This window comes from Sciurus vulgaris (genome assembly GCF_902686455.1).
Source record: "Sciurus vulgaris genome assembly, chromosome: 5".
Classification (NCBI taxonomy): domain Eukaryota; kingdom Metazoa; phylum Chordata; class Mammalia; order Rodentia; family Sciuridae; genus Sciurus; species Sciurus vulgaris.
This window is the reverse complement of record NC_136465.1, coordinates 70,905,453-70,921,506: the sequence shown is the minus strand read 5'-3', so window position 1 is coordinate 70,921,506 and position 16,054 is coordinate 70,905,453. Positions and strand designations below refer to the sequence as shown.

The following is a 16,054-nucleotide window of genomic DNA, read 5'->3' as shown; positions in this document are numbered from 1 at the left end:
GCCCTGCCTGCCCAGCATGAGCCCAGGGCCTGGAAACTGCAACCAGTCCCGCTGAGGAAGGTCATCTGACCAGGGGCCCTCACAGATCTAAATGCCTTCAAGAAGGGCTCCAGAGACAGGGCCGGGAATGTCAGTCTGTGAATGTCAGGGAGCGGAGGAAGGTAGGGGATGCACTTTTCTTTATAATCAGACTCCAGCTTGAGGAGATCCCAAGAGTGGCACAGTTGCCTGGACAGTTCACTGGCAATAGGGCCTTGGGCAGGGGTCTGCCAGGATGGCACGGGGCAGGTGATGGGAAGAGGTGGAGCTGGGGATCGTGAAGCGAGGAAGAGGAAGAGGAATAGGTGCCATTCTGCAGAACTCAGCAAGGTGCCTCCAGGGCAGCTGAGCAGAGAGCATGACCGTCGAGGATTTAGCCATGCGTGGGGCTTGCCGAGAGCAGAGATGGGACAACCCTAACCTTTGGTTGGCATGGTAAAGTGACAACTCGAGCACCCCAGGGTCACAGTCCTGTTGTCAGGGGCCTTGGCTAGGTCTCCACCCCCTCAGTCCAGAGCTCCGTGCTTTCCCCTCTGATGCCAATCTACGACCCCCAAACAAGCAAGCCCCTCACCCCCTCCATCCACGGGAAAACACTCGGAGGGATGCCTTACTGTTGTCCAAGTGGTTGGCCTTAATGATCTTCTCCGAGTAGTCAGAAATACTGGAGCATTCAATCTAGACAGGGCACAGAACAAAGGAGCAGTGTGTCACAAAAAAGAGTCGCAGCACGTCTGCTGTAGCTTGGATCTGGGAAGGCCCCCAAAGCCCATGTGTTAAAGGTTTGTTACCAGCCTGCGGCACTGTAGGGAGGTGGTGAAGCTGTTAGGGGTGTGGACTAGTGGGAGGAAACTTGGTCATTAAGTGCATGGTCTTGAAGGGGATACTGGGACCCCCAACCCTTTTTTTTCTTTCTCTCTTTGGTTCTCAGTTTCCATGACGTGAATAGCTTTGAACTCTACCACATACTCCAACCACACTACTCTTCCTTACCACAGGCCCAAAGCAATGGAACTAGACAATCATAGGCTGAAACTATAAGCTAATAAACCTTTCCTTCTTATAAATTGTTTGTGTCAGGTATTTTGTCACAGTGACAGAAAACTGACTAATACAATAGCCAACACCAACTTAATGGATGGAGAAGTTCAGGTCCAGAGAGGTACAGCTGCACAATGAATTATGGCAGAATAAATTAGGGGCAGAATTTGTGCCCTCTCAAGTCCAGTGTACTTCCACTAAGTTGTACTGTCTTTACCAGGGGTTCACATTCAGCTGCAGCCCATAATAAAGGATCTGATCTTTGTTGCTAGAAACAGATGGGCATCTGCTAAGAGCTGTCCCTACCTCCTCAGCTGGCCCACAGGGGCTGGCCTATGCTAAGGTCCTGGGGTTTGACTCACCTCTACAGGGGGTCCCCATCTCAGACTGCCCCCGGGCCTCAAAAAGTGACCATTCTCTTCAGAATTCATTGCAGAGGAGCACTCAGGGGGTCTCTGACAATCCAGTGTCCGCCTTTGAGGCTGGAAAGGGTACTGGCCAAGCAGGCAGACTCTGGCCCAAGCTCAGCCCCAGCAGGCCCTGCCTTCCCCTGAGCTGCCCTACCCTTGGCCTTCAGGTCTCAGGGTCTTCAGAATCCTGCTGTCCTCTTCTTCTTCCCCCTTGCCACCCATCACGCCATCCCCCTGAGGTTACTGAGTCTAGCACTAAAGAACACAGGATCTTGCCCAAGGGGCTGGACTCCGCTCTGGCTCTGGCCTCTACCACCTCCTAACTGGGCCTCTCGGACCCTGAGACAAGTGGCAACCCCATCTCAGACGGTCCCGTGAGGAAGAAGTGGGTCCAGGCGTGAAACACCAGTACCAGCTGCCCACAGCATCCAGGCCAGGCCAGGCCACTGTGTGCCTGTCCTGTCTGCTCTTCGCTCTCCTCTGAACACTCTCTGCTTTCCCCATTCTTCTCTCATGCTTTCTACTTCCTTTTCTGTTTCTCTGACTTTTCTGCATCTCTCTCTCTCCATTTCTCTCCATGTCTCTCTTTCTTTCTGCTTCTGTCTCCACTTCTCACGCTGACAGTGGTCTCCCCCCGCTCCCCCTGGCCGTCCCTCGCCCTGGAACAGAGGAGCCTGTGAAATGAGCCATCGGGAAAGAAGCCCGGCTCCACGTGGTGGGGCTGTTCCTGAGAGCTGCTGGAGACGAGCGGGAAGCAGGCAGATTGTGCCAAGTCTCCACAGCTGGGAGCTCTTGACAGCTCCTTGGCTGGAGCCCCCGATGACTCAGGAGCCAGGGACGGTGGCACTCCTTTCCCAGCTCAGTCCCGTCCCTGACCCAGGCCGGTGCTGACCGGGGTCTGGGCGCTGGGAGGGAAAGCAGGCGGGGAGCACCACAGGACCCCAAGGGCACCCCGAGGGCACGTGATCTCACCGCAGGTTGAATCTGCGCCCTGCGGGGTCCTCTGTCCTGGTGAGAGGGGCCTAGAGAAGGAAGCCTGGTGGGGAGGGGCCGCAGGAGTGATGATGATGATGACAGTGGGGACGGTGACGATGTGGCTCGTGGGCATCACGTGGGCCCCTCCCCTCAGCACAGGCCTCACAGCAGTTCCTGGTCAAGGCTGCATCCGGGGTACTCAGGACAGCCCAGGTTTCCAGAAGACTCTGAGTCACTGACCCAGTGGCATAAAGGAGGAGGAACACTGTTCCTGCTGGAGGCTTAGGGGCCACCCTCGGGCGCAAGGGTGGTCAGGGGGATTTGGAGGGCTCTGGTCCACCCAAGAGCCTGGAGCTCCTCAGGGCAGGCCACAGGGTGGCCCAGCACAACTCTAAGGGAGCCCCGCCTGCTGCTCAGTGGCCCCAGGGCCTGGCCATGTGCACGCTGGAGCCTGCTGGAGCCTGCCTCTCATTTCCCGCCCTGGACCCTCAGCAGCATTTCAGGCGTGGCCGGCAGCACAGAGCTCTTTCCCAGTTCTTTTCAGCTGCAGGCTCTCCCACCCCTTCCCTCTCCAGGCTTGTGGGAGCCAGGGGCGGCGTCTCCGGAGCAGCACCCCCCCCCCTCCAGGGCTGCAGCGCCAAAGCAGAATTTAAAGGGACCAACTTGCCCTTTAAAGACACAGGAGGGAGTCGGCCTGCCCTCTGGTAGGGCCCCCTCTCAACCATGGTAACAAGCGCTGAGCTCTGGCCATATGCCCGGCACCCTTCTAAGCGTTTCCATAGCCTGTGGGCGAGGTTTGGCTGATCTGCCCATTCTACAGATGGGGACACTGAGAAGCAATTGGCCAAGGTCACACATGTGATGGGTGGAAGGGCAGAGGGTGGAACCAGAGCTCACATCTGACCAGCGAAGGGCGGAACTAAGCACTAGAATTTAAGGATGAAGCCGAAAAATCAGGACAGCTCTTCGGGAATGTCACCAGTCACCCGGGCAAGGAGCCAGGGTGGGGCCATGCCTGGTGACAGGGACCCTGCCCATCTCCTGAGGGCCAGGCTTGACTTTCTCTACTCCACCTCAAAGGTGTGACTCCAGCCAGAGAGATGGAGCAGGCCTGCACTTCCAGGAGGGGCCGGAGGGTTGGCTCAGCAAAGGGGTGAGGGGGGCGTGGCATGCTCACCCCAAACACCTTCTTGGCCCCTGCTTTGGCAGCGAACATGGAAAGGATCCCAGTGCCACTCCCAACGTCCAGCACCACCTTGTCCTTGAACACGTGCTTGTTGTGGTACATGGAGTTCCGGTACGTGAGCGTCCGCACCTCGTCCTTCAGCATCTCCTGCGGTGAAAGGAAAGGGAAGGCAAGGTCACCGCATTCCAGGCACAGGAGGGCCACATCAAGGTCATGCACCCCCGTACATCCCAGAAATGCTTCCAGAATCTCAATATCGCTGGGCATAGTCATGGAAAAGTACTGTGGGGCATCTGGGCTGGAGTCTCCCTGCATCATTCCAAACTACCCAGAAAGACAGCTTGGAACCATCAGAAGAGAAGCTCATGTCCAAGCTTTGGAAAGCTCCATTGTACCAAAGAACCCAGGGAGCAATCCTTTCAACACAGTATGAGAGATTTAAGTTAGATCTGAAACAGAACTTTCCGCCATGGCAAGAGAATTATTGAACAGGTTATTCAAGGAGGCTTTTAATGTGTGTGTTCTTTCATTTCATTGGGTTTTTGTTTCTGAGAATGGAAAACATGCTTCTCTCTCCAAAAGTAAGTGCTTTGTAAAAACAGGAACCCGATAACCTGTGAAAATTGTCTCTTGCCCAATGAGAACATGATTAATCTGTGTATGATGGTAAGGCAGGGATCTCTGGACATTCAAATTATGGACAAACATGCTCAGCTGACTCATCACTAACAGTGTTGGTTTGACTTTTTTCCCACAGAAATTAACTTTATCGAAGTATAATTTGGATACAATAAAAAGCTCAGATTTTAAGAGCAGCCATGCATCACTTCATGCCTGGGATACCATCTGAGGAGTGTGTCATTGCGTGATTTCCTCACCGTGTGAACATCACACAAACTTAAGACAGCTTGGACCTCACTGGGATCCCAATTCATGGACCGTGAGCCTCTATGCAGTCCTGGGCGCCTGGACCACCCTAGCGTGGCACATGACTGAAATGGCTCAGTGCAAGGATTTTAGCAAATACACGTCGGCACCACTGCCACATGCAAGATCCTCCATGTTTCCTTTGCCCTGGAAAGTGCCTCACCTGCCCCCCCATACTGTCCCTTCCCTTCCCCAGCCCACAAAACCAATATTCTGATTTCCGCGCCCAGAGCGTCCCCTGCCTGTTCTAGACATTCGGACACACTGAACTGGATGGCGTGCCCCTTTTCCGTCTGGCTTCTTTTGCTCCACACCAGCTGTGAGCTTCATCCGTGATGATGCACATACCCCACTTTGTCTTCTGTCGTAGCTTTTGTTGTTGAATGGGACGTCATCGCGTAAACACACCACGATTATTTTGTCTGTTCACTTGTTGGCGCGTCTATGGATTGTTTCTGGTTTTTTGTTAAAGCTGCTGTAGACATCCCTGTGTTAGTATCTTGGAGGATGCACATTCCTCTTTGCTTTGGGTAAATACCTAGAACTGGATTTTCTAGATCTTAAGGTGGATGCACCTTTAATTTCATAAGAAATTGCCAAATCTTTTTCCAAAAGAGTTGTGCCATCTTATGCCACCATCAGCAACATCTTGAGAATTCAAGTTGCTTCTCATCCCAGCAACTTAGCATTGTCAGTCTTTTTAATTCTAGCCATTCTAGTGACCTTGAACTGGTGTCTCACTATAGCTGCAATTGCAATTCCTCCACAATTACTGATGTAGGTCATGTGCTCATTGGCTATTTGTTTTAGTCAGTTTTTATGCTACTAAAAATAGACCCAACCAGAACAATCGTAGAGGAGGAAAAGTTTATTTGAGGGCTCATGGTTTCATAGGTCTTAGTCCATAGAAGGCTGGCTCCATTCCTCAGGCTCAAGATGAGGCAGAACATTATGGCAGAAGAATATAGTGGAGGGAAGCAGCTCACACAATGATCAGAAAGCAGAGAAAGAGACTCCACTCTCCAGATACAAAATATGTACCCCACAGCCCCACCCCCAATCACCCACCTCCTCCAGCCACACCCCACCTGCCTCCACTCAGTTGGGATTAATTCACTGATTAAGTTAAGGCTATACCCAATCATTTCTCCTCTGAACCTTCTTACATTGTGTCACACATGAGCTTTTGGGGGACACCTCACATTCAAACCATAACACTATTCATATTTATCTTTTTTTGTGACTTGTCTGTTCAAGCCCTTTGACATTTTTTTCCTTGTGCTGTTTGTCTTGTTTTTACTGAATTGTAGGAGTTGACACATTCTAAAAATAAGGTTTTTTAAAAATGTGTTCTTTTTAGCTATACATTTAGTAAAGCTATACATTTAGTATTTGACATATACATACAAGGAATATAACTTCCCATCCTTGTGGTTGTACATGATATGGAATTTCACTGGTCATGTATTCATATGAATATGAACACAGGAAAGTTATGTCCCATGCATTCTACTGTCTTTCCCATCCGCCCCCCCCCCCACTTCCCTTAATTCCCTTTTTCTAATCCAATGAACTTCTATTCTTCCCTCCCCATCCCTTATTGTGCGTTAGCATCCGCATATCAGAGAGAACGTTTGGCCTTTGGTTTTTGGGGACTGGCTTATTTAACTTAGCATGATAACCTCCAGTTCCATCCATTTATTGGCAAATGCCATAATTTGATTGTTCTTTATGACTGAATAATGTTTCATTGTGTAAAAATACCACATTTTGGGACTGGGGATATAGCTCAGTTGGTAGAGTGCTTGCCTCACAAGCACAAGCCCTGGGTTTCCCCATCACGGAAAAGAAAAAAAAAATTTTCTTTATCCATTCATCTGTTGAAGGGCACCTAGGTTGGTTCCATAGCTTAGCTATTGTGAATTGAGCAGTTATAAACATTGATGTAGCTGCATCACTGTAGTATGCTGATTTTAAGTCCTTTGAGTATAAACCAAAGAGTGGGATAGCTGGGTCAAATGGTGGGCCCATTCCAAGCTTTCTGAGAAATTTCCATACTGCTTTCCAGAGCGGTCACACCAATTTGCAGTCCCACCAGCAATGTATGAGTGGACCTTTTCCCCACATCCTCATCAATATTTATTGCTATTTTTTTCTTGATGATTGTTATTCTGAATGGAGATGAAATCTCAGTGTAGTTTTGATTTGCATTTCTCTAATTGCTAGAGATGTTGAACGTTTTTTCATGTATTTGTAGAAAGAAGTTCTTTTTGCCAGCTATATAAAGTATTTTGAATATCTTCTCCCAATCTGTGGTTGGCCTTTCTCTTCTCAACAATGTCTGTTGAGTCAGTTTTAAATGTTGATAAAGGCCCATTTGTCTGGCTTTTTTTTTTTTCCCCTTTCTTGATTAGTGCTTTTTGTTCCCTATTCAATCTATCCCAAGGTCACAACGGTAGTGTATATTTTCTTCCAGAAGTTTTGTGGTTACTTTCAGGTCTTGATTCATGACAGATGTCTTTATGTGTCTTGGATAAGGCAAGTTGTGACCTTATGTTTTGTCATACAAGTAAATGTTCCAAGCACCACTGACTGCAGAGACTGTCACCCCCCACACCTCACATGACCTTGCCACCTCGGTCAAGATCAACCGAGTTCATGCAGCTGGCTTTCAGATATATACTCTGCTCCACTGATACAATTCCACACTGACTTGATGACTTGATATCAACTCTGAAATAAAGTCATGAAAGTCTTCCAATTTAGCTCTTATGTTACAAAAGTCATTTGTTTTTTTTTTTTTTTCCTAGGTCCTTTGCACTTCGGTGTGAATTTTAGAATCAGCTTATTAATTCATGCAGAGCAGCCCCCTGGGGTTGATTGAGTTACAGCGAATCTGTAGGTGAATCTGGGGAGAATCATTACCTTAGCAAAACCGAGTTTTACAAGTCAAGAACATGATAACAATTCTCCATTCGTTTAGGTCTTTAATTTCTCTCTAGAATGATTTATAGATTTCAGTGCAGACATCTTGCATTTCTTTCATTAAATTGATTCTTAACTATTTTATGGTCAAGCGTGACACCTCTTAAAAGTGTGTTTCCAAGGGGCTAGTGCGTAGGTGACCTTGTATCCTGCAGCCTTGCCCATGCCATATGGTAGGATTTTTGTTTGTTTTCTAGATCTCTTTATTTTTCTATATAGAAATTTTTGTTGCTTATGAATAAAACTAGCTTTCTTTCTTTTTTCTCAATCTGTATGCCTTTTGTTTTTTGTTCTTTCCCCTTGCTTTATTGCTCTGGCAAGAGAAAGTTGATCCAAATTGCAGAGGACAGACATCCTTCCTCCGTTCCAATATAAACCATGTCACCAGCATGTAAAATTTTAGCTGCAGGCTTTCTGTAAATGTCTTTTATCAGACTGAAGACGTTTCCTTTTATTTGTAACTGGTTGAAAGCTCTGATCATGAATTGGTATTTAATTCTGTCACCTGCCTTTTTTACATTTATTGAGATGGTACATGACTTTCCTCCTTTGTTGTTAATGTGTGACTCCACAGACTGATTTTGAATGCCATGCTGTATCATCCTTTTTAAACATCGCTGGGTTTTGTTTACTAACATTTTGTGACAAATATTTGTACCTGTGTTTATGAAAGATGTTGATCTGCAATCTCTTTCTACCCTCTCTGTTAAGCTCTTCTGGGCTCATCTCATAAGTTAGAAAGTATTCTCTTCTCAACACTTACCACAAAAGTTTGTGTAAGGTGAGTTTTTTTTGTTTTTTCTTTAAATACTTGCTATTACTCACTAGTAAAACCATATGAGGCAGGAGGATCCCAAGTTCAAAGCCAGCCTCAGCAACTTAGCAAGGTCCTTAGAAACTTAATGAGACCCTGTCTCCAAATAAAAAATAAAAAGGGCTGTGGATGTGACTTAGTGGTTAAGCACCTCTGGGTTCAATCCCTGGTGCAAAAAAAAAAAGGGGGGGGTGCTGGGGTTCCTTTGAGGGAAGGTTTTAATTATGAATTAAACTTGTTTAATTTGTATCAGCTTTGACAAGGTATTTTTCCAATGAATTTATTCATTTCATCTAAGATGTCAAATTTATGGGTGGACCAGTGACAATTCTCTCTTGCCTGCTGAGTGTCCACACAACTACAGTGATGTCCTTGCCTCTATTCATGGTTCTCTGGGATTTTTTCTTGCTCAGTCTAGGTGGGCATTATCAATTTTCTCAGTCTGTTCAAAAACTAGCTTTGGGTTTTATTGGTTTTCTCTCTTGGTTGATTCTATTCCATTGACTTCAGTTCCCATATTTATTATTTATTTTCCTCGACTTACTTAAGTTTTATTTGTTCATCTTTCTCTAGTTTCAAAAGGGAGACACTTTGGTCATTGATTTTACACCTTTTTTTTCACATTTTTTAACATAAGCATTCAAAGCTATAAATCACCCTCTAAACATTGCTTTAACTGTATCCCCCAAATTTTGATACGTTGTGTTTTCACTATCATTTAGTTTGGAATATTTTCTAATTTCTCTTGTATTTTTGTCTCTTACCCATGAGTTGTTAAGAAGGGTGCTGCTTAATTTCCAATTATTTGGAGACTTTCTGGATAACTACTAATTTTGGTTTCTAAGGTATTTTTAACAAAAACACACTGCTTGATTTTTGTTTTTTCAAGTTTGTTGAGATCTTTTTTTGACTCCTATAGTTTGGATTTGAATGTCCCCCAAATGCCCATATGTTAAATGCTCAGTCCCCAGCCATGGTGCTATTAGGAAGTGGTGGAACCTTTAGGATGTGTGACCTAGTAGAAGGAAATTAGGTCACTGAAGAAATGTCCTTGAGGGGGATATTGTGTCCCTGCCCCTTCATGATTCTTTCTTTGCTTCCCAGCTAACACGAGGTGAGCAATTTCATGCTCACTGCCATGATGTTCTGCCTTGCCACAGGCCCAAAAGCAATGGGCCCACTGCCCACAGACCAAAATCTCTAAAACTGTAAGCTAAATCAAACTTTCCTATTTTTAAGTTGTTTGTTTCAGGTATTTTGTCACAGTGATAGAAAGCTGACTAACACATCCAGCATGTGATCTATCTTAGTCAATGTTTCCATGTATGTGAAAAGTATGTGTCTTCCCTAGTTTGGGATGCAATGCTCTATAAATGACAATTAGTACAGGCTGTTTATAATATTCAGTTTTTCTATATCCTGATTATTTTGTGTATTTTTTTTTATCAACTACAAAGAGAAATGTCCTAAAAATATTTGACTGATTAGGGATTTGTCTTTTTCTCCCTTTAGTTCTTCAGGTTTTGCCCCATCCATGTTTTTTGGAGTTCTGTACACATGTTATGATGATTATGTCACCTTGGTAGGCTGAACCGCATTTCCCAGAATTCTCTTTCTCTTATGTTTCCCGTTAAGGCAGATAGTGAGGGAGATTCTTGTGAGATATGGAAAGTGAAAGGAAGTCACAAAGACTAGCCACAGCTTTCCTGCTACCTGGGATTGATATCTTTGATTTTATTAGAAGTAGAACAAGTTTAGTTAGATTGTGTTTACTTCTGTCTTCAAATACTTTAAACCTCTCTGTTTCCAAGGGATCTCTGGTATCCCACACCATGAGACCACTAGACAGTATCTCCAGAACTAGGCACAGAGCATGGTGCACAGTAGAAACTCAGGAAATAGGATAGTCTGTACGGCATATAGTTAAGTGCACAGATGCCAAAACCAGAATTCCTGCATTTAGATCTACCTCCACTGCTGTTGAGCTCTTCTGACCCCGTCTATCATTCAGCCTCAATTTCCTCATCTGGAAAATGGGAATGTAATAGCACCTACTCTCTAGGGCTATTGGGTTGATTGAATAAGTATAGTAAGTTTCACACAAGTGAAGCAAAAAAAGTTCTGGATCTTTCTAATAACTACACACCTTTTCTTCTTCTGTGCAAGGAGCTAGTTGAAGGTGTGCAGGAAAATCATGACAAAGGTGTCAGAAATCCTGTCTTCGCCTAACTGCCTCTCCTGGATTAGCTGAGCTACTCCGGAGACCCTATTTTTTGCTGATGAGGAGTTTCCCAGGTGTCCTGTTTTGATTCACAACTCTGTCGCTTCTTTGTCCCCTTCCTAAGACCCTAAAGCACAGGAGCAAGGTCCAAGTGCTGGGAAAATGAAAGCTGTGCCCTAGGAGAGAAAGAGCTCCCTCTCACTTCCTCCTCCCTGCTCCAGCCACTCCCCTGAGGATGCCCCAGAGATGTCTTCAGACAGGAACATGCCACACTCTCTGTCGAAAGCAGTTCCCAGCCCCCAGCTGTGGATGGCTTTGTCTCCCTGCTTCCTCGCCTATTAAACACATGACAGCACATCAACTAATTGCTGGGAAATGAGGCCCCAAAGAATGTACTTCAACAGAATCTGCAAGACTGTCCAAAGAAGGGAGCTGGCCAGGAGTGGGATCTGTGCCCAGGGCTTGGGGCGCAGGACACAGCTACACTGTCCAGGTCTCTTCCTGAGGCGGAGGCACCAAGCCCAGCGCTGACTCCCAGAGAGGATGAGAAGTCAGAGCTGGGGTCTGACTTCTCATCAGAAAGAGCTGGGGTCTGACTTCTCATCAGAAAGAGCTGGGGTCTGACTTCTCATCAGGAACCCACCCCTCCTCTCTAGGTGGAAGATTCAGGAAACACATGTCTGTCACTCCTGCTCTTGTTCTGGAGTCCATTCTTCTCAGAGAGGCTTTGGATTCGAAGGCCACAACTTTCCTCTCCTAGTCCCTGTTCTAAGGAGGCTGGGTACCAAGTCATCTCTGAATGGAGTTGTGGGACAGGATGAGCAGAAGTGTCCATAATTTCCTCCTGCTATGATCTTTGGAAACCCAACAGTCCACTGCACCCCTGGGCATGGGGCACTTCCTATTTGTATTTACAGGCTAATCAAACCTGATCCTTGTGCATCACATTTCCCAATACTCACCGACCACTGTTCATCAGCAGGCTGCTGTGCCCCACCCCCACCCCATGGAGAAGAGAGGGCAGCCAAGCCCCAGCCCAGCTCCACGTGGTAAGACCTGGGTCTCACCTCAACCTAGGAGGAAGAGCATCAGCGCAAGCTGTCTGGCACTGGGTCAAGATCTCTAGTGCTTGATAACAAGAAACAGAGGCCATTGCCTGCAAGAACAATGCTAAGAGTCCTTTCTTGTGCCCCTGCCTCCAGATGATCTTGGAGACTGAAAAGGAGATGGAGGAGACCTCAGGGGTGAAGGAAGCTGCCCTGTTTTAAAGGACTGTGAATTTCTCTGGCAGCCAGGGTCTAGAATGGCCTAGAGCAGCAGAGGGAGGATTTAAAATGGGTGTGCAGAAGTACTTCTGATGAGAAGTTTGCTAAGAACTCTTTTAGGACTCAAGTGCTTTCTGGGGATGGCAGGTCCTTTAAGTCTACTGCTCTGTCTGCATTAGCTTTACATATGTTCATGTACGAGTCTGATTTTTCTATCAATTCACAAAATTAAGGGAACCTGGTCTGGTATTTTAGTTGTTGGCCCTAGGTGACCCCTGCCAAGTAGAAGTCATAGTCCTCTGATGTTGGGTCATGGTGTTGACCAGGCATCGCCTGAGTGACTAGATTAGTAGCCATGTCAACAGACCATTGCAAATCAGACAGTTGGCCAAGTCCTGGGTCCCAAGCTGGGGACATGAAGTCCTAAAGGAATTATAGAGATCAAAAATAGCCCAGAAGAGCATGTTCCAAGTGCCAGAGGTGGCCCAGTATTTCAGAGCTGGGGACAGGCTAATCTGGGGAAAAGTGCAGACAGTGGGAGGTCGGGGAGAAGAAAGGGGAAGGCTGGCTAGGGGTGCATGTCATGGTTGGCTGGTTTCTAGCAGGAAGACTTCAGGCTGGCCCAAGGGGAGGTATTTGGGGCACTTTTCTTTCTTCACAGGAGTGTGCCTTGAAATAGGTACCCAGAGCCACAGGCTCATTAGCATTTGTCACACAGCCATGACCTTTAATTAGGGAAAGGATCTTGAGGAGGGGGAGATGCAGAGGTCTCCCAGAGCTTCTCACAGGCCTGGAGCAGGGTCCTGTGCATGTCCCCAGGCCTCACCCTGATAGTGAGCTGGTCTAGTCCACCCACCTGTCCCAAGATGGCACTTAACTCCCTTCCTTGGTGAGGACCCTCAGAAATGAGCTCCAGTCCCAACCCTCCGGCCCACAGACCCAGGCCTGATGGTCTCATATAGAGGGCAGCTCTCAAGGAACCAAAGTCTGAGCCTCCCTGGAGTAAATGAGGCGAGTCCCGAGTCTAGAAGTAACCAAGGGGCCCCACCTGCACCCTCCACCTCCATGTGGGTCTACCGAGAAACCAGCAGGAACAAACGAGTCCATTTGACTCTATGGTTTCCAGCAAGAAAGAATGAGAATGAGGCCAGGCATGGTTGTCGCACACCCATAATCCCAGCAGCCTGAGAAGCTGAGGCAGGAGGATCGCAAGTTCAAAGCCAGCCTCAGCAACTTAGCGAGGCTCTAAGCAACTTAGTGAGACCCTGTCTCACTAAAAAGGGCGAGGGGTGTGGCTCAGTGGTTAAGTGCCCCTGTGCTCATCCCCCATTACCAAAAAAAAAAAAAAAAAGAAAAAGAAAAAGAAAAAGAAAGAAAGAGAATGAAGAAGGCAGGAGGCAGAGGCTGGATGGCATCGCAGTTAGGAATGAAGTCCCTGGAGCAAGGTGGAAGTTCAATTTCTAGGTCTTTATCACCAGCTCATGACCTTGTGAAACAGCACAGATAATGAGAGTGGATCTGATTCTTAGGGTCCTAGACCATCTGTAGAATGGGGGCAAATAATAATACCAACCTCGCAGGGCCAACTGGAGAAGTAAATGAGCCAATCATGTAAAATGCTTGGAACTACACCCAGCATGCAGTAAGCACTTAAGGTTTTTTTGTTTTTTTTTTTTAATGCTGGCTATTCTTATTAAACACCTTCAAGCAATGGCTATAGGCAGAGCTTAAAGCAGCCTCTAATTTGAAACTGCATTTGCATAGCAAGGAAACTTTTGTTTCTTTTCCAATGTTTTCTTCATACCATAAGAGGATCATGAAAATATTTCCTTCATATGGCTTTTATTGGGATTAAATGAAATGAGACATTTAATGTACTTAGAACTGTGACTGGCTTAGTGAGCACTCAATATATGCTAGTTGTTGATTTCGGGAGACTTAGGACTGTTAGGAATTATAGCAGGAGGTATAGAGTAGAGGTACCATTATATGCCCAAGAGGCCTCTTGCTTGGAGGCTCTGTTCTGTTCTGTGGCTAACACGTGGTACCTGTGGAAGACAGGCCTTTAGACCTAAGAACCTCCAGAGCATTATCAGCTATCAGACTTAAGCCAGATTGCCAGGGAAGCGTCCCACAGCTCTCGCCCTGGAGATGTTCATTGGCCTAAAGAGTGGACATCAGGACGTCCAGAAGGACACTGGCTGCAAGCACTTGAGCTCCTTGCAAGACCAACACCATCCTGTTCCCCCTGGATGTCCAGGGCTCATGACTGGGGAGAGACACAGGCCTGGAATGCAAACAAACAAGCCCTATATGCCCCTTGCCCTCTGCCTGGCTGTGGAACACACAATCGCTTGTACCTGTGGGCCTGCTGCCAGCCTAGCCCGGCCCCCCAGAAGGTCCCACGGGATGGGAAGAGGGCCTGGACCTGCAGACACTGGGAGAATTCACTCCATGGTGGTCCAGAGTTGTGCTGCCCCCTGAACAATGACAAAATGGCAGCACCGAACTTGTCCCTTTTGCCCTCCATCCACCCCTGGTTAGAACGTTTACCTCGTGGATCCCAAAGTGGGCATAGGAGTCAAAATAATAATCTCTCGACGTCATCTCTTCTGGGTTCAGCAGCTTGGACATCTTGCCCCGTCCTGGACAGCTGGGTTGAGTAGACACATGATGGACACATTGTACAGGCTTGGGTGGGACGACAGGCTGTGGGGGTTGAGAGGGGGGACTGTTCACCTGAGGAGGAGAGAAGGAGACCCACTGTTAACAGGTACCCTTGGATCTTTCACTCCTCTTCCTGTCCCCTCCCCCACGCCCTCTCCAATCCTCCTCAGCAGGCCTTCTGAAGTGCTGATGACACTGATGACACCTTCAAGCTCACTGGCAGTCAGATGGATGGCCGTGACTTTCAGAGAGGTGGCAGGCTACTGATAATTCAAATGACCTGGACTGACCCAGTTCCAGCTCTTGCCAGCTAGGTGACCTGAGCTGATCTAGGCCTTAGTTTCCATATCTGTGATATGGGGAAAACAAATTTTCCTTTAGACATGAATAGGAAAGTCTCAAAAAATGGAAAGAGACACAGGACAGAGAGGTGGCTGAGAATGTAGATTCCAGAGCAAAGTCCATGTTGTCTTGACCCTAGCTGTGTTATTCACTAGCTTCTCCGGTTTGTCCTTTGACGGTTCCTGTGTTGGAGGCTTGGTCCCCAGTGTGGCCATGGTGGAAGTAATGGGATCTTTAAGAGGTGGAGCCTAGTGAGTTGTGATTAGATCATTGGGAAGTGTCCTCAGAAGGGACAGACATAGCTCTCTAGTAGGACCCTGGGTAGTTCTCAAGAGGGTCCCTATAAAAGAACAAGAATGGCCCTTCTCTGTTTTCCTCCTTCCTGTCTCTTCAGGTGGTCTCTTCTTCTTGCTCACACTCCCACCACTGTGATGCCACCTGCCATGAGGCCCTCACTAGAACCAAGCAGAAGCTGATGCCATACTCTTGGGCCTCCAGAACTGTGAACTAAATAAACCTCTTTTCTTTACAAATTACCCAGCCTCAGGTATTTTGTTACAACACTAGAAAACTGATTGCTATTTGTTGGCCCTGTGACCCTGAAGTCATTTTTTACCACTATGTCTCCATTTGTTCCTCAGTAAAGTATAGACCATAATAAAACCTGCCTGAAAGAATTGTCAGGGTATTTGGATGAGTTTGTAGGCATACACTGCCTAGAACGTAGAAAGTGCTTAATTATTTTTACTATTATTATTATTATTTTTCTGGTCACATAAATCATGTTCCCACTTATATCTCAGTTTTCTCTTCCATGAACTAGGTCAGCTCAAACTTACTCTTAAGGAAAACAGAGGGATCCTAGAACAGAGCAGATGAAATAAAAGATCCAAGGAATTCCATCCCTTCTCCTTCATGTGGTGCACTTAGCCCAAAGAATGTCCCTTGTCCAGGGCTGGAGAGTAGTAGTGAGCCAGGGGAGTGTGATGGTCGCATTTCCTGGTGTATCTAGGCTACCACCTCTGGGAAATAAGCAGACTTCCCAGTTTAGCAACATTGGATTTCAGGTCGACGAGATCCTGGGCTGGCTGGCAGAGAGGCAAGTGGGGCTGCCTCATTAGAATGCAGCAGGTGTGCCCACTCTCAGCTTGGGATGCTGGTCACGGTCTCTGGGAGGCTAAA

The 16,054-nt window shown here is 47.1% G+C and overlaps 1 protein-coding gene across 2 annotated transcripts in view; it reads right to left on the bottom strand.

Annotated features, from left to right (window-relative positions):
• Positions 1–16,054, bottom strand: part of PRMT8 (protein arginine methyltransferase 8) — a 92,003-nt gene that overhangs the window by 41,015 nt on the left and 34,934 nt on the right. For both annotated transcript variants that reach the window (XM_079142006.1, XM_079142007.1), the window contains 3 exons: positions 14,417–14,602; positions 3,643–3,798; positions 654–717 (listed from right to left, as the gene is read on the bottom strand). In XM_079142006.1, coding sequence (XP_078998132.1) covers positions 654–717; positions 3,643–3,798; positions 14,417–14,602 — 406 coding nt within the window. The remainder of the gene's footprint in view (positions 1–653; positions 718–3,642; positions 3,799–14,416; positions 14,603–16,054) is intronic.